Consider the following 17,949-nt stretch of genomic DNA (forward strand, 5'->3'; position numbering starts at 1 on the left):
CCCATCAGGCATTCTCAATGGCCCCAAGCCACATGCCGTAATACAGGCACCACCACCCGCATGAACGCTCTAGCAGCTGCTGCAGCATCATGGCTCCGCTACGTCGCAGAGTGCAGCAAGCTGAGTCTCCGCGAAGTGGCCGGCCCCTCAAAAGGAGTTGAGCAACACTGCGTCTGCAATTTATGGTTCGCGCGCCTTGCGCCCGGCCGAGCTCCAACCATGTACATGGAACCAAGCGCCAAAGTCTCCAGCCCTTGGGCACGGAGACATCTGTGTTGGCAATACGCGAGGCCAAAAAGAAACCCAATTCGCGCGAAGACTAGTCTTAAGAACTCTCTGACGTCCAGTCAGCTTGCGCGCGGTTGACCGTTGTCTTTCGACCCTACCCATCAAGCCGCAGAAGCGTCATACTCATATCCAGTGGAAGCCCGGCATGCCGACTCACTTCTGGACTCGCGTCTTGCAGCGAGCCACTGCCGGCGCGTTCTGGAACGAATGGGATGGGTCAGCTGAAAAGGGGGAGCTCGCCAAGAAAAGTTCGACGAAAGCCGAGCGACCACCAGGCCAGTGCGACCCCACCGTGCGACCCGCTCACACACACACTAGCATTTTCTAAGCCCCTGCCACTTGAACGGCGGATTTACCAACGGCTCGTAAGACACACACGGCTGTAGACCTCGACCTGCGTTCGCGTTGTGCTCTTGCCCCACGAGTCACGGCATCGGTCTTCTGTATAGATACTTGAGTGTCAGTCAACGGCCACTGGCGCAGTACTCATCGCAGAATAATCTTGGAAGCACGCCGATGAGTATGCATATGAAGTGCATTTCCGCATGCTACGCCTTCTTTCTTGAGATCAGCTGCGAAGACTTGAAATTGCAACCCCCGCCCGCAAGCAATCGACTCGAATTTGTACTTGTTTTGTCGCATCCTCGATGGGTTATGAGAATCGTGGCGCGTGCCACTCGATCAGAGACACCGCGGCAACTCCCCAGCAAGAGCTAAGCTGGGGGATCGTCGTGCTGCAGTTGCCAGTAGGCAATAACTGTGGCCGGAAGTCGAGTCCTGTATGAAGTTGGTTGCGTTGCCGCTTGAATACCAGGCGGAGGTACGTATGGGATGGGCATACTGTGAGTATTGGAGATGTAAGTCTGTCAGCACGGCCTGCAATAGTCACAATCGTTGTGACTGTGAGTGACGGCGCCTGACAGACACCAGAAATAGTAACTTGAAGCTCCGGCCTCAAGAGCGGGTAAAACGACGGCGTCGCCGCGGGACCACTGATGCTTTCGCCCCACAGACAGACTGAGGTGCCTGCCAGTCGGAACCCGCAATCCCTGGCACTAGGCTCGCTCCACCACTTCAGCAGCGTCTTGTTGCCACACCTCGTCGTTGTCGCTATGGATTTTTCGGGATAGCATTCGCGGCGACACATGCAGGCAGGCTTCTTCCGGAAGCTCAGTCCAGAGCACCTTGGTCCGAGTGCCACCACGGACGTCTGGACACAGTGTGGCAACATGTTCATGCCGCCCCTTGTCGCCATGGTAGCTCCGTGCTGCTCGAGCACGACTTACCCCTGGAAATATGGGTCGAGACTTCAGACGAAAACGTGTCATGGGGAGAGGTAGATCACTACCTTGAATGGCATAGTGCGATCTTTTATTTCGTCTGAAGTTTTTACTCCACATCCTTGCGCACTTCCCGCAACTGCTTGATCCTCTCTGGGGAAAGCCTGAGCACGATTATGAGCAGAGAGGCGTTCTATTACGAATGGCGAATTCGATGAGGCTGAATGAACGGACGGCACTTGTCAAGCCACTATACAACATATAAGTGGTGCAACAATCAAATCGGTCCTGGCTTATGAACTGCCGACAACGACGGTCGCAGGCGCATTTCAAGGCCCAAGATCGGTCATGTTTTCCTCGATTTCACAAGATGTCATGATTCGCTATGCATGTGGAGCTTTATGACATATCGTTCGGCTTCTACTGCGTGCCGTCTCGAGAGATCATCCTGATGCCGGTTGGCACGAAGCTGGGGCCCAGGGTTGTACGCCCTGTCCGCCTGCTCTCCTGAATCAGGTTGTTGAAGCCTCTCCAGATGACATGCGCTCTCCGCCTGTCACGACCCAGAGGGTGCACAGCGCTGCGGTATGCGACTTCTTTCCGCATCTGCAGATCGCCTTCCACAGTGGAGGGATGGGTTTTCCTCCCTTCCGGTTGTGGCTCTTGGCTGGCCACCCCACCTGCTGAGGAGTTGGCTGTCAAAATGGTGAGCGACCTAGTGAATCCAGCACTACCTAGGTACTGTGGTTTGTCGAATGTCAAACGGCTACAAATCACAGACCCGGACTTGCTGGCATGATGAAGAAGAACAGCTGGCGTCAAAGGTGTGATGGACTGGGTTCCGAGAACTCGCAAACTTTGAAATACTTTCCAGCCTCCTCTATCCTTTCCCCAGTCAATGACATTGTGGAGCCAAATGTCCGTTCCTTATGCGGCTCCTCAGATCATCCACGCCCACTGTCAAGACACCAAGGACGAAGCGTACGACACAAAGGGGCCGGTGGTGACCTTTAATAGCCCATGCAGGAAGCCACATTTTCGGAGACGGGGAAGTCCCGGTTGACCAATGCCGGTTGTTCGGTTTGGGCCATCAAAACGTCTCTCTTCTCGCACCGCTTATGATCCGAAAAGGAAAATTGTCCGACTTGATGCAGCAAGTGTCAGCCCTGCCTGAGAGATGTGACGCGCGTGTGCCAGTGCGCACCTGGGTTACTTCTGGCAGCTCGCGGGCTAGAGCATCTCACGCCGACATAATGCAAACGCGCGTTGCTTTTCCCCGTTAATATGCCCGTCAAACATCTCTCCGCCTCGGGCTCTTGGGCCCTAGCCAAGATTGAGCGTGATGCAAATGCACACAAACTTTACTTTAGATCGAAGGGGAGAAACACTCCGACTCGCCCAGAGGGGTCTCCAAAGTAGGATTCATGCGAGTGTTGCTTGCGTAAACCCCGGGCTCCTCCTGCTACCGTGCACCTTGGCACACACGGCCAGAGAGAAAGTCAACCACCCAGGTACTGTGCGACCGAGAATGACCCGCGTTGTCGGCCGTTATCTGAGTTCTCTCTGCATTCAACGTGCCTGGCGCTATGGGCCCAGGTTAGGAACGGGATGCGGGTACGGAATGCGGGTTAGAGGACTAGGATGCTCCCCCTCCCTCACCCCATGATTCGACGCTGATGGACCGGACGCAACTCTGCGCTGCGTATCATCCATCGGTCCCGGTTTTTCTTCTGAGATCTCCTCCCCAGGCCGAATCGTGCCATCCCGCCGCCCTGGGACTGCGAGTTCTTTGCTCTTCGTAGTCGCTCCTCTCCCACGACAGAGATGGCTGACCGGCTGGCTACAGAGTATATCTCTCTGCAATGGAGCACGGCGTCAAAGGCAAGGTCCGCTGAGAGCGACTTTCCCCAAACAAGGTTGTTTTGGGAAGAGCTTCAGGCTTGCCTGGTCCGAGGCTGGCAACATGTTCATCCGATCCTCCAGTGAGCGTATTCCCACCTGGTCCGTCTGCTCCTGCTGGCAGAACCTTATCCGGCCGCCGATCCCCCTGAATTCACCTTGCCCAATCCAGCCTGGTCACCTAGGGGGAACCCAACAGCCAACAACCTTGACCAAGACAGCTGGGGCGCGTCCGAGGGAAACGGGATGTTCCTGTTGTTTTTGACTCGATCGCTGGGATCGCCGGTGTGCCTGCCGAAAGAGCGGCATGATTGATGCCCGCGATAACTCTGCTGGGTCCTGGCAGCCTTGCTGCAGCCTGGGAGACAGAGCCCAGGACATCGCCGTCCAACCCGGACCAACCCACCGCGGTCCTGCACGCAACCTTTGGTGGGCTGATCTGGTCCCCGATTCGGAGACTTTCGGCACCCAATCACGAAGACAAGCGGGACTCGGGTTCGCGACTTTGGTTGTCCATTCCTTTTTGCCCGTCCGCTTTTTTTTCCTTTTCTGCTACCTCTCTACGTACCTGCAGAGCTTTGACGTGGCAGATCGCATGTGCATAGCAGAGGTAGGCTGTGCTAGCTTCACGCTCGTTTCGCACCCCTTCCCCAGCTGGAGTCCCTCGCCGCAAACCCACCCCGCTTGCTGGAAGGGGACTGGGTGTTAGCCGTCTGGCCCCGTTTCACTCTGCGCGGCTAACTGGCGCAGCCCACGCCACGTCCTGCCTACCTGTTCGGGGGCCGGTAAAGCATAAAGGACGAGGCCCGTAGCGGGACAGTGTATGCTGTAGCGCACACGGGTCCGTCGCACGAACCTAGAACACAGGGCCTGGAGAATGCGACCCCCAGGGTCCAGTCGCATGTCGCAGGAGCCTGCGCGAATCGTTCCTTGGCCCGAAATGCGGGTGATGCTGATGGGCATGATGCGCCGTCTTTTTTGCAGATCGCAGGTGCCAGAAGGGGATGTGTCGTCTAGCATGGTTTCATATCCTTCTAGCCTCTTGAGCTCTCCCCGGCCGTCTCCAGAAGGGGGATGGGGTCTGTTGGATGAGGGACGTGGCGAATTAGGTGTGGACGATTGAATGCATAAACATGCGCACGGTGTGGGCAAGACGTGATATGCTTCTGATAGTACTTTCGCGGGGTCCAAACTTCCCTCGACACGTTCGTCCATGCGGGTTGTCAAGCCCTGGGCCCCCGGCGCGGAATCCGCTGCGTCAAGCAAAAGCCACCTGAGTGTGGTTGGTGGTCCACTGGCATGCTGGTGACGGGGATGGCTGGCTTGAGACAACAGTGTGTGGCAAGCCACCACAGCTGGATAGCATCGCATGCAGTATTTACTCAGTGTGCTGAAGGAGTATAGGGATTTGTTGGTTGCCGGTTTGGGTTTTCTGAAATCGTCAACTTGTGACGCACGATGCCATAACAGATTTCAGTCACTCAATTCCACTGCCCAAGTCTATGAACGGTGTCTATGTACCACGTCTCAGTTGTAAGGTCGGGCGGAGCTCTTGTAGAGAAGTCCTCGTCGTAGGGTCCGGCGACAGTTCACGGCCAGCAGTTCACTCCTCGTCCTCTTCAGAACCAGACCCGTCCTCAGACATATCCTCGTCCTCGTCTGAATCCTCCTCTTCCTCATCGTCCTCAGGGTCCTCTTTGCCATCCTCGTCATCTCCTTCCAGGCCGTAGGCGTCGTAGAAGTCTGAAAGTGATCGCACTTGTGTTTTGTATCCCATGTTCTTAAACGCCTTGTCCATGTTCTGTATATTCTGTCAGCATGCGCTTCTATCAAACGGCAGCGGGGTGCTGTCATGAGACTAGTTCGGGGAAAGCAGTGACAGCGACATACCTCCTGCATTATCGGCGCACAGGTCACGACAACGTTGCTCTTGCCAGGCTGGAAGACAGGCAGGATCAGCTCGCCCATGACCTCCCTGATCTCCTCGCCCGTCACGTTGCGCACCTGCGCCAGGATGTTCTTGGTCCAGGCCGGGTCGAGGCCCCTGACCACGCCGAGGATGTAGTTCTGCTGCGCCGCATACGACATGGTGGCCTGCTCGTCCGCGAAGCTGGACACGATGCTGCTGACGGCGCCCTCGACGAGGTGCTTGTCCAGCGGGACCTCGCCCGAGGCGATCCGCGCCACCGTCTCCCTCGAGGTGTCGATGGCCTTGCTCGAGTCCGGAGAGCGGTACACCCGGTACTGCAGGAAGCCCCAGTCCATCTCCCGGCTGAAGTGCGTGCCGTAGGCGAGCCCGCTGCCGCGGACGGCGTTCCAGAGGGGGCCCTCGACCGCCTCCAGGTACCCTATGGCGACTAGCATGGCGGGGATGCGGGGGTCCTCGTACGAGGTGAGACCCTTGGTTGTGCTGACGCTGTAGGACGTGTCGAGGGTGGTCATGGGGATGATGACGGTGCCGGTGTTGCCAGGTGAGTGGCCCTCCTCATTGAGCATGGTATGGGTCTTGACGATGGGCAACAATTCCTTGGCCGTACCATCGCTACCGAATGACTTGGTGAGGACGTCCCAAGACTGAACAGGTTCGCTGAGCTTGGCGATATCAGAGATGACCAGGACTCGGACGTTGTGGAAGGAAAATAGGAGCTTGCGAAGCTGCTCAAACATGTCAAGGACCTTCTGGGGCTCCTTCTGGAGCAGCTTCTTCAGCCGGCGGAGGTAGACAGCCCTGACCAGCGTCCTCTTCGTCATGGGGTACCACTCTTTTCGTATGTGCACTGCCCAATCGACCTCAAGAGACATGGCCCTACCATCTCGCTTTGCCTCTGGGATATCCGCCAGTGCCTTTGATATACATGCCTTGATTCTCGTGATGTCGAAGACACTGTCAAACATAAGCGTCCGGATCCACTCAATGATGGTCGTGTATTTCTCCGGCTCAAGCTGAAAGCTGATCAGCATGCTCTCAGGGTCGTAGATTTTGCCCCCGCCATTGAGAGTGTAGCTGATTGTGTCCTTCTCAAGTTCCATGACCACATCTTCGAAATCGATCAGCCTGCCGTCGCGGTTGATCGGCGTGTTGAAGAAATTGTCGATGAATATGGAGAGTATCGGCTTGAGCTCCACCGGCACCTGTGACGTCCCGATGTGAACCGAGATGTTGACAAAGTTGCTCGGCACATCTTCAAACTGGATAAAAAGTGGTAGTCCTGGCTTCGCAGCATCAATCGCTTTTTGGGCCGCATTGTTGCTCAAGCCAACATCTTTTGCCCTTCCAGACCTCGCAGTGCTCGATTCGATGAAGTGTATGGACTCGGTGCCTGGGACGTGCCACTGATCGATGAAAGACCCGGGGATCACGACGTCGTTTTTTGCCTTGGCTGCTTCGACCTTCTCCGCCAGCTTCTTCAGTCCTTCGGGTCCCAGCTTCTCCTTCCTCTTTGCAACACGATCCTCTTCCGCCTTCTTCAACTTGGTCGCCATAGCCATTGAAGGTTTACCGAGCGTGGAAATGTGGTGGACATCAACCAGCCACTTTCTCAGGAATGCCTGCCACTGTTCCTCAGCCCACTGACCCAGAACATCGTATTCCTTCAATGTGCGAAACTCGTTGAGGGTTGAACCGTCCCGCTTGCCGAACAGGTAGTCGGTGATGATATTGTTCGAGTAAAATTGCTCGGAACTCTCCGCCTGGAACTTGACAAGTCTTTGTTCTCGGTTGATGCACTCTTTCATGTAAGTCATGTCAAGCGGCTTCGATGCGACCTCTTTCAACAACTCATGCAGCCTCTTTTCCACGAATTCGAGCTTTTCGGTTGCAACGCCTGTGGGCTGAAACCATATAGTAGTGTTGGGCCTGCTGTCCCACCAGTAGGAAACAGAGCTGGCCAATTCCTCCTTTTCGACCATGACGTTCTCGAGGACTGAGACCGACGAGCCGCAAAGGTAAGTCATCAGGATGTTCAATGCAGATGTTTCAATCAAATTGGTACAATTTGGGCCGAAGAAGGCAATGGCAATGTCGCCTGTTGACTCGTCCTCCTCGGGGAATTCAACTGTCTCGACGATGGTCTTCTTTATGGCCGGTGGCTGGGGAGAGTTTATCCAGGGCCTGTGTCGAGGTCAGAACACAGGAGTTCCCGAAAGCATAAAAGAATAGCACGATAGGGCTTACCGCCTGAATGGAGATTCCAGTGGAGGTATGGAGTCTTTTATGCTCTCCTCAAACTCGTCCAGAATTTCGAGTAGGTTCTCATGATTCGTCTCTCCGACAATAATGACCGCTAGGTTTCGAGGCTGGTACATCTCCTTGTGGAATTCGCGAATCCGCGCCGGGGTCAACGCACGAAGGGCCTCCATCATGCCTCCTGTCTCATAACGAAAACCCACATTCTCCGGGTACAGGAGCCGTCGTGCGCGGAGATCCATGAGCTCAGTCATGCTGTACTGCAGAGCCTGCATCTCAGAATAGACCACACCCGCGTCGTTGCCCTCGCCATCCACATGATGAACCTCAGTGGTACAAGCCTCATCTGTGATGTTGGGAAGGATGATGTGCTCCAGATAGACGGGCAGGATCTGGGCGAAGCCGTCCCAGCCCGCGGACTCCAGAGTGTATGCCGTGTGGTCAACAGCAGTCCAGGCATTTGTGTTGGAGTAAGCCCTCGATGCCAACTTGTCCAGGAGCCCTTTGTACTGGTAGCTTCTGGAGCCCATGAAGACCAGGTGCTCAAGGGTGTGTGGGGCTCCGGAGTCATCGAATATTTCGGTGGCTAAGGTGAAGTAGCCGTTGATCTTGGGTCCTTCTCGGTCGGCCACGATGACCTGCATGCCGCTGCGCTCCGACTCATATTGAGTTATGGTGGTGGGGGCATAGTCAGTCTTGAAGCTCTGCACCTTTCGAAAGCGCGGCTTCTGGACAGGTGCCATTGTGAAGGTGGTTAGAGATCGGAAAAGACGCTTTATTACCCTGCCAAGTGTGTCAGAAAAGAGCAGCAACCATGCCAGAGAAGTGTATGTAGTAAGCTACATGTGAGCTGGAGAGGGTACACGAAACGAGCTGGGCAAAATGTGTGCCCCGCCAATAGGGAGACAGCAAAGAGAGGGAGTAATATGTAGTCGGCAACTCGGTTTCTAGAGGGAACTTCATGTCCCAAGAGCTACGAGAATGCTGCACTAGCGTGCGTCTCCTCATGGTCCCCGGGGTTGACGCATCAGACACCTGCACTAGGACAATATGAGGGGCTTGCAGCAAACGCCCCCATTGACTGGCAATCTCTGAGGAATTGCAAAGAGACCCATGGTGAGACCCATCGGCAACAGCCCGTGACCAGGTAGTTTAATATGTGCGCCTTGTAGATAAAGTTTGCCTGCCCAGCCTCAGAGCCTATTGGTAGTTTGTCGTGACTCAACAACATCAAGCCTGGGCTTGCGGTGGGCGGTGAGACCGCCATATAGCTTGCTGTTGCGAATCGGCAGGAGGTACAAGGACGAAGCGCAACCTGTATCTGGACACCGAGTAGGGAGGGGCTGCAGCTCAGGCGACACAGCAGCGCTTGGGCAGAGTGAAGACAGACAGATAGATAGACAGGTGGGCACTGGACACCATTCATCCGTGGACAGGCTGGGACAGGGCGATTGCGGTCTGGAACATGCAAAAAACAACACTCGCTTACATACCGGTTTCCCCTCGTGCTCGTTGGCCAGCCTAGGAACCTCGCCGTCTCACCAAGACACCAGCCGGGGGCCGGAGTGAGGGCGAAGATGAGGAAGCGGACGCGGACGGGACGAGCTCGTAACTGCTGGGTTCAGCTTTCGTAGGGCCGATTTTGGTGTATCGTGAAGTCCTTGATGAGCGAAGCTTGGTTCGGCGAGCAGCTTAATATTGCAAGAGCTCAATGATGATGAGACCAGATTCAGAAAGTCTCAGACGTGGGGAAGGAGGAAAAAAGCAGCTGAGATGTCGGTCCCAGACCACGCAAAATCCAGGTAGTCGGTCCAAGTTGCTGCTTAAATTACCAAGATGACTGTCGGGGAAGTAGGGCAGATGAAGAGGCGAAGGCACGACAGACACAAGCCCGTCGATCTGTGGACGTTGGGGTTTTTGGTACTGATATCCAAGGCGTCGCCGAATGAACAAGTCAAACTCAACTAGCCACAAGGGTTCTCGCCTTGGATGTGTTTGTTCGATTCCGAGGCCCTGGAACATGGAGGGGCAATTTTCCCCCCACATCCGTCGATAACTGATAGCGCGGCGTCATCACCGGAGCGGGTTGGAAGTAGACTACTAGGACATTTACATGGGTACATAGGTACCTTGCTACATGCTAGGCCAAGCACGGACCTTCCGTGCTGCTCTCACAGCAGGTGAGCTCTGGCTCTGGGTGTTGACACCAATCTGAATCTTTCACAAGTGATCTTGCTATCATGTTCCCTGGAGCAGGCGTGGCAGGAGTTTCACTGTCTCTTGGAGCCGTCTAATCAACGCTTTACCTCTCGAGCCAAACTGTCGAATGCTGCAGCCCGGGCACTGCTGTTGCAACCTGGCGTTTCCAGCTCTAGAAGCTCCTTCTCCCATTCCCTGCGACGGCATTTACGAGCCATCTACTCGTGGCGCACCTGGACAATGAGTCCAACAGAGCCCGTAGGTGCCGTCGGACGGGCACTTGTCGACTTCACAACCAATGGCGCATTTCCAGAGGAAGATGTCTCGTCTCTGAAGCTGAGCTCCGAGGAGCTAGCCCCGGCCGTCGAAGCTCTGGCCGAGGCCAAGTCCAAGCTTGAGGTATGCTCTCAGAGTATCTGGCTGCGTTTTATAAAGAAACCCCCCTAACCAGGAGACTAGACCGAGATCCACGCCATCAACCAAGAGACCGCACCCGATGTGTCTTCTTGGATGGCCAACGCCCAGTCCGTGCAAGACGACATCAACCGCTCCAAACGGCTCGCCAACGACATCGTGCGACAGGCCGAAGAACCAGTCCTCTCCGGGGCCGCGATAGAGGAAGCAGAAGACAAGCTCACCTTCCTCCAGGCCGAGCTCGCATACAATCAGCGCGTCCAGGAGGCGCTCAGGGGCATAAAAGACGTCAACCAGATCCTGGACCAAGTTGAGGCAGCACGAGATGAGCGCAGGATTCTTGATGCCCTCCGGCTTTTAGAGCGGTCGTGGACAGCTCTGGATGCCCTTCCGGCTGGGCAGGGTGTCAGAGTGAGGAGGCTGCTGGACCTGCGTGCTTTCGAGCTGAAGTCGAACGTGCACGACGTCTTCGACCACGTCTGGAAGGCCTTGATGAAGGTTGACACTGCAGCGAGGACCATATACTTCTCTGCGAAAACAGAAAATGAAGCCATGAGTCTTTCGGACGCCGTGATTGGCCTACAGGCGTATAAGGAAGTCGACCAGCGGATGTCACAGCTGTGGCACGATATCGACCAGGCTGTTGTTGGCCCTCGCATGGACATTGACCATCCTGGAGCGCCGGCTATCGTCGTGGATGGGGACGTACTGCGGGCTGAGGGCCAGGCGGATAAGTCTATTGACACTCTGTTTCAAGACTTGGACCGGCTCTTCTCCTACTTTGCGGAGAGGCTGCCTCAAGACCTGATAGATTCGCTGTCTGCTCTGATGATGCCGGGAGTCGTGTCTCGGGTCATCTCAGTATGGTTAGACTCGGCTGTTCCAGCATCTTTACAAGAAATGGACAAATTTGAGGCAATCATGGCGACTACGAAGCAATTTTGCGCAAGACTTGCGGAGCTGAACTTTTCTGGGCTTAACGAGCTACAAGACTGGGTTGAGAATGCGCCCAGAGTCTGGCTTGCGAAGTGTAGGGAGACTGCGCTAGACACCGTCCGCACTCGCTTGTCGGAGGGGCTGGGCTCCCCCAAGCAGGTCGAGAGGGTTGAAAAGCAGATGGTGTCTCGTGCTGAAGGCCAAGGGCTTGTAGCTGCTCCAGCCACCGCAGCTGCCGCCTCGGCTGAGGATGACGACTGGGGTGCTGCGTGGGACGACGAAGGCGACCAGCCTGACAACCCCGCAGAAAAGCCGGACCAAGCTACCAATAATGAAGCAGCAGCTGTGGTCGAGGACGATGCGGCTGATGCTTGGGGCTGGGGCGAAGAGGGTGGAGGCGATACCCAAGAAGCTGCTGAAAACCAGCCCGACGAGCCAAACAACGCCGATGTTGACGAAGACGCCGGGGATGCATGGGGGTGGGGGGATGAAGACGTTCCACAGGAACAACCGGACCGCAATGCTGCAAGGCGGCCTTCATCAGCTCCAGCTGGCCCTGAGCAAAGGGAGATGACGTTGAAGGAGACTTACAACATTTCATCCATGCCGGAGCCGGTCCTCCAGCTGATATTCGCCATACTGGAGGATGGTGCGACGTTGACCCAAGCAGGGTAAGTAATCTGAGTGCCGCGTCCTGCGTCCGCCACTAAACTGACTTGCTTCAGGAACGAAAGCAGTCCCGTGGCTACAGCAGCAGCAGGCTTGTTTACCCTCCCGACCTTAGCACTGGCCATGTTCAGAGCCGTTGGGCCATACTACTATGCCCTAGATATAGGTGGCAATATGTAGGTCGTTCCACCCCGCGTGTTAGGAGCATTCACTCACCTCTCAGGTTCCTCTACAACGACGCGAACTATCTCGCGGAAAAGCTAGGCGATTTCGCCGCGGCGTGGAAAAAGCGTGATAATTTGAGCACAAGAGCGCAGAACTCGCTGCGCTTGGACAATGATGTCAAAACACTGCAAAAATTTGCTGCCCGCGCGTATGGAAACGAAATGGGCATTCAGAAGACAGTGCTGAGGGACCTCCTCGGTGGCGAACAAAGCCTGCTCCAGCAGGACGACATTGACAGCTGCGTGGACGCGACTGTGTCCCGCGTTCGATCTATGGGCATAACCTGGGAGACCATCCTCGCCCGGTCGGCGTGGTACCAGGCCGTGGGCTCGCTAGTCGACTCCATCTCATTGAAGATCATTGCAGACGTGATGGAGGCCCCCTCCGTCAGCCAGGATGACGCATACAGCATCGCAAAGCTGATCGCAACCGTCACCGAGCTCGACGAACTGTTCCTCCCTAGCCGCGTCATGGGGAGGCGCCCGTCAAAGCCGGACGAGGAGATACCGCAGACGACGCAGTACGCGCCGTCCTGGATGCGACTCAAGTACCTTAGTGAGGTGCTGCAGTCGAATCTCAGGGACGTGCGGTTCCTCTGGATGGAGAGCGAGCTGAGTCTCTACTTTACGGTGGACGAGGTCGTGGACCTGATCAACCTCAGCTTCGAAGATAACGCGAGGACGAGGGAGACGATCCGGGAGATACGGGGCAACCCGCAGCCGCGGCAGGACGAGCAAGGCGAATGGTGATTGCGGGCTTGTGCCTTGGTGTTCTGAACACGAGCAGGTTTGTTCGTCTCACCGGTCTGCTGCTCGCTGTAGATTCAAATATCACCACATGTGTCCGTATTCGACCAACAGTTGGGACTTGCAGGAGACACTCGTGGATCCACTTCAATGGTGATTTTGGTTGACGTGACGCAAAGGTCCTCCCTACGCGTCAAGGTCGATCTTTAAATGATAGTGTCTTTTGTCAGGCGCCAAAGATCTTCATGACGACCGCCATCTAAATTGCATACCATATGTCCGTCCCAGAAGTCAAGTAATATCGCCAGCTCGCCCTCTGCACGCACTGCTTCTGTGGGCCCAAGTGAACCTGCATGGGCAAGTAGTCCACCAACGGCCAGCAACCGGACGCTTCCGGACCTATGGTCCAACACGAATGGATATCGGCTAGAGGCCCCCCCCCCCCCCCCCGACGAAGTCAAGGATTTCTATCTCCGCGAAGGACCGGGTCGTCCAAATGGGTGCGTCTTTGGTCTTTACAAAGTCGATGCCACCGAGTGACAAGAGAGGCGCGCCCTTGCGCGACCGCCTAGTTGTCCCGTAGTGCTCAAGGAATAATCCCGTGAGAAAGTCCCACCTCAGGTCGCCAATTTTGACCATGGTGAGAGACTTGAGCCCGGTCAAGAAATTCTTCCAAGGCGCGATTCTGTTCATCCCTCTCATCTGGGCAAATACCTGGATGTTAGCCACCGCCTCCAGAAGCACGGGGTACCCCTTCACGAGAGCAGCCTCGCGGGCAGCAGCCCTTAAAGAAAGTCTACAGGCACTTTAACGGGGAGGAGTGGGTTGGGTTGGGTTGGGGGGGTGTTCCGTACAAAATTCCCACACGCCACGACCCTCTGAATCTTCTCTACGTCGTCTGTGCCTATCCACACGGCGATCATCAACATGGCAACGAGGTGACTGAACGGTCGCAGCCAGCTAGGGATGAAATCCTTGCCGATCTTGTTCACGCGCGCGCCGGCTCCTATCACCACGTCGTCCTGGTCGAAATTTATGTACTGCGACGCACTCTGCGTCAGTCACCTCTGGGCTTCAATTGCTGGGGGAGAAGGGGGGGGGACAGCAAAGAGAAAACACAGCGAAGAAGAGGTCTTATGTAGCCCTTTCCCTTAGAAGCTGGGAAGCCGTCCCGGCCCATCCGGGCGCGAGCGCCACACACAGACAAAGTCTCGGCGGAAAAAAAAGGTCTCCTTACCACGGCAGCCGGATACACATGGTAGCCAAAAGCGAGCTGCCAGGTCCCCAGCGCGACCCCGCGCGCCTCTCTGCTCACGGACAGCAGCGCCGGCGGGGGCGTCCTGGACGTCCAGGCGGGCCGGCGTTCGCCCGCGTACCCGGGTTTAACATACCTCCTGCACCTGCGGGCGTGCCTGGCGCAGGCGAAGGCGCTGTTGTTGGGCGGGTCGAGGACGACGTACCGCTTGTAGTGCGTCGCCTCGGACCAGATCTTGAGGCGCAGCTCGGTCGGGAGGTCCGGGAAGCGGTGGAATTGCGTCGCGGCGGGCTTGTTTTCCTGTTGGCTGCGTTGTGCTGTTTCCTGGTCTTTCGGAGGGGCTTGAGCGGCTGCGTCTCTTTGCTTGGTGAACCTTTGGCGCAGGGCGTTTTTGAGTTTTGGGCGGAGCGCGAGGGAGCACTTTTGAGGGGGCTTTTGTGCTTCCATTTTGAGAACGACCCGGTTTCCTTTTGTTGCTTTCGGAGGCGGTCTATATGAGCCAAACTCTATATTGGTTAGAAGATGAGCATTTCAGCGTGTTTTGGAAAGGGTCACCCAGGCAGTCTTTCAAGTTCCACACTATGATGTTGGGGGTAATTGGTCTTCTTGATCGTGCTCACGCCAAACTTTGTGCGACTGCCACGAGATGAAAAAGTTCACAAATTTGACGCTTGGAGGACGACCGGTGCTTAGTCTGGAGCGGAGGATAAGGAATAAACCTGTATAGTCCACCTAGGTAGGTCATACGAGCGCTACGAGAAGACCATCACGAGGCGTCTGATGCTAGAACTTTGGTGGCGCACCGTTTTTAACCCTGGCGTGTCGGTGGTATCCAGTCCATTCTTAAGTCTTTCGAGCGTTTGGTGGATGAGAGGGGAGGTTGTCTACAATTGGACTTGGTTGGTACTCTGTCGAATGTTTCCTAATGGTCTTCATCGTACTGATTTGATAATAAGTAAGACTGCCTTGTGAGTGATTAAATCGATTTTCAAAATTGCTTGAATCTTTCCCCACCACAGTCATTAGAAGTCACATTGCTGGATTCTACTTTGTGTGAATCGAGTGTGGTCACTTTTGAACTTTTGACGAGCCACAAAGATTTGAGCCCTAGTGATTCAATAGCAAGTCACAAGTGTGCCGCTACGGACTCAGCGTGCATAGCTTCATTACGCCGATGCTTTCGTATTTAAGGCTTAGGTGATTAACATTTGAAAAGTTCCGGATCGACGATTCTAGCTCAAAACATTGTATGGCTATATGCGCATTCTTATCAGAGCGGACGTCGATACGAGCACCTAAACGGCTTTAAGCCAAGGTACAGTTTCATTAGCTCTGCGAGCACTTGATATGGCTCTTTCATCTGTAGACAATCCAATCTTGAATTGAGTCCTCGAGTACGTTGGACTCCATTGTGATTTCATGGTAAAACAATGTTTGAGTTGGATGGATGCTTCTTCTTCGTTGATCACTCGCTGAAAATGACCAATTGGTATAAATCCGATGGAGAAATCCGACGGGTTTTCAACAAACCGACTTGATGTCTGCCTTACACGATTGGTACGGGAAGAGATCTTTTCCAAATACGTTATTCGTTCCCATGAGATAGTCCAGTCTCACAGGAAGGGAGCCATATGAAAATCGTAACTTCGGGGCAAATGGCAGAAGCTGAGAGGGAGAAATGGTATTGAGACTTGTCATGCGGCCACATTGTTGTTCAGTCTAAAAGAAAGCGTCCCCTCAGTATGGGGTTTGAGCATATCTGGAAAGCACCTAACCTCCAGATCAAGACCTGTGTCATGTGCGTATTGGATCTCATCAGCGACCGGTCTGGAGCGGAGCAATCCTCCGAGGTCCTGTGAAGTTACATCAGAACAATTGTCCTGTGGACGTCACAGATAGTCTCAGTCTGAGGGCGAGCCAAGTGAAGACAGGCATGAGGACTTAAGTGAAGCACATAGATGGACTAGATTGCTGCCAATTGATTCGCTCATCCAGAGAGACTTTCTCTATTAATATAAATTGAATTACACACACGGATCTATAATACCTCTAGCACGCCGGCTGCCCAAAAGTAGGATATCGTAGAATGTCATTGATCAGTTGAATCATCAGGCCTCTTTACCGAGACGCCTAAAACAACAACGCGAACCCAGCCAGAAAGAAAGAAAAAAGGCCCGAAAGGAAGCCCCCGTCTGCCAAGTACCAGATGCTTGGGAGGCGAGGACGAGAAAAACATGTTATCGAAAGCTCGGCAATCTCGCGGGCACGAAGTCATCATCGGCACCGTCGACCTGCTGTGTTATGACGCCCTCGGAGGCCGCGTCGTGCAGTTGGCCTGGGACGCCTTGTGCGAAGGGCCCCGTCTCTTCAGTATCCCGCTCCGGGCCTTGCCTGGCCCCTGGGCTCTGCGGCTCCAATATCTCCCCCACAGGGAGCATCGAGCTCTTAGCCCGAGCCTCCGACTCGCCCGTGTCGAAAGTCTCGCTCGTGGATAAGCCCCGCTGTCGGGCCAGCTCCGCGGCTACTTCCCGCTTGCGGGCAACCTCTTGGTCCTCTTGCATCTCGGCTTCCTCCTCTTCGCGCTGGAGGTCCTCTAATGACGCCTCCACGATGGAGTGTATCGAGTTCTCCATGGCTTGCAAAGAGCCATGTGAGCTCTTCCTCGCCCTCAGCGAGGAGTTGGATGTGCTGGACGATAGTGTCGTCGCGGATACGTTTCTTGATGCTGGCCTCTTGCCCTTACTACTCCTCGTCCTGTTGCTGGCTCGGTCGTCCGCCCTGTTCAGGTTCATTGCGAACTCGTCGTCCAGTGGGATCGCGTCCTCCTCTCCTTCGCCGTCGCTGGGGAACAGGTCTCCTCTGGACCTGTACGAGTCTGATGTGTCGCCGGACCCTGCCGTACCACTCCGTTTCCTCATTTGTGCGGTCACCGCGGGATGCACGTCCTCATCGCCGTCGGAGTCTAGCAACGGCTGATTCTCGTCCGGATGCGTTGCGGCCCCCGGGTGGTCCTGCAGGAACGCCGCGCTGGGCTTGTATCTTAGTGTCCCTCCGATCTTCCACGGAAGCCTCCCCAGGAACCCGAGGGGCGCAGTGCTGGGTATGATCGTCGGGTCCTCCTCCTCGTTGGTTTTCCTCCTGGCGCCTCTCGTCCCGTAGCTCATCCCCCTCTTGCGCCGCGGCTGATCCACCACCTCTGGCCCGAGGTTCCCCTTTCTGGAGCCCGCGCCGGAGCCGCCGATCAGGCGGTCCCAGTCGTCGCCCCTGGAGCTCCCGCCGCCGGCCCATCCCCCCAGAATGCCGCCGCCGTGGCTGCCTCCTCCCCCAGCCGCTAGCGCCTCGTCGTCGTCGTCCCAGTCGTCGTAGAAGTCGAATGCGTACTCGGCCCTGGCCCCATAGTCGCGCCCCCTCACCCGTGCGCGCCGCGCGCGGTCGTCGCGGTCGCCGAAGCAGGGCGCGGTGCACGACTCGATGGAGTGGCCAACCGCGCCGAGGCAGGGGTTGATGTAGCGGTGCTGGAAGGTCCAGATGCCCTCGGCGGCGGTCTCGGTGACCGTCTCGGCGTTGTGGGAGATCTGGTTCCAGCGCTGACGGAGACGTGGGTCCTCGAGGAAGGCCATCGTGGCTCGGCAGTGGGCAGCAGCGGGTCGTCGTGGAGGAGAGGATGCACAGGGAGGGAAGCTGCTCGTCGCAGCGGTATCGTGAGGGCTCTGTCAGTTCGCGGGGGCGGCTGGCGTCCGTGTCCCCTTCCCAGGGGAAGAACCCGTGGATTGTGCGTGTGCGTGTGACGGTCACGACAGCCGGGTCGGAGGGCGTACCCGAGCCTTCAAGCTTGTGTCGGGCGCTGAGTCG

At 55.9% G+C, this 17,949-nt stretch overlaps 4 protein-coding genes across 4 annotated transcripts; 1 reads left to right on the forward strand and 3 right to left on the reverse strand.

Moving 5' to 3' along the window:
- Positions 1-5,070: 5,070 nt before the first annotated feature.
- Positions 5,071-8,396, reverse strand: INS49_014602 (uncharacterized protein; the record flags this gene model as incomplete). The annotated part of the gene is made up of 3 exons (XM_043175292.1): positions 5,071-5,268; positions 5,358-7,578; positions 7,642-8,396. 3 exons carry the CDS (start codon positions 8,394-8,396, stop codon positions 5,071-5,073), a joined length of 3,174 nt encoding a protein of 1,057 aa, XP_043020249.1.
- Positions 8,397-10,092: 1,696 nt separating this feature from the next.
- INS49_014603 (uncharacterized protein) lies at positions 10,093-12,845 on the forward strand (the record flags this gene model as incomplete). Its single annotated transcript, XM_043175293.1, has 4 exons — positions 10,093-10,251; positions 10,312-11,873; positions 11,928-12,047; positions 12,095-12,845. The coding sequence occupies 4 exons, from the start codon at positions 10,093-10,095 to the stop codon at positions 12,843-12,845; spliced, it is 2,592 nt and encodes an 863-aa protein (XP_043020250.1).
- Positions 12,846-13,875: 1,030 nt separating this feature from the next.
- On the reverse strand, positions 13,876-14,544 carry INS49_014604 (uncharacterized protein; the record flags this gene model as incomplete). Its single annotated transcript, XM_043175294.1, has 2 exons — positions 13,876-13,882; positions 14,234-14,544. The coding sequence occupies 2 exons, from the start codon at positions 14,542-14,544 to the stop codon at positions 13,876-13,878; spliced, it is 318 nt and encodes a 105-aa protein (XP_043020251.1).
- Positions 14,545-16,334: 1,790 nt separating this feature from the next.
- Positions 16,335-17,717, reverse strand: INS49_014605 (uncharacterized protein; the record flags this gene model as incomplete). Its single annotated transcript, XM_043175295.1, has 1 exon — positions 16,335-17,717. The coding sequence occupies one exon, from the start codon at positions 17,715-17,717 to the stop codon at positions 16,335-16,337; it is 1,383 nt and encodes a 460-aa protein (XP_043020252.1).
- Positions 17,718-17,949: the final 232 nt, after the last annotated feature.

This window comes from Diaporthe citri (genome assembly GCF_014595645.1).
Source record: "Diaporthe citri strain NFHF-8-4 chromosome Unknown scaffold_8, whole genome shotgun sequence".
NCBI classification, from domain to species: Eukaryota; Fungi; Ascomycota; class Sordariomycetes; order Diaporthales; family Diaporthaceae; genus Diaporthe; species Diaporthe citri.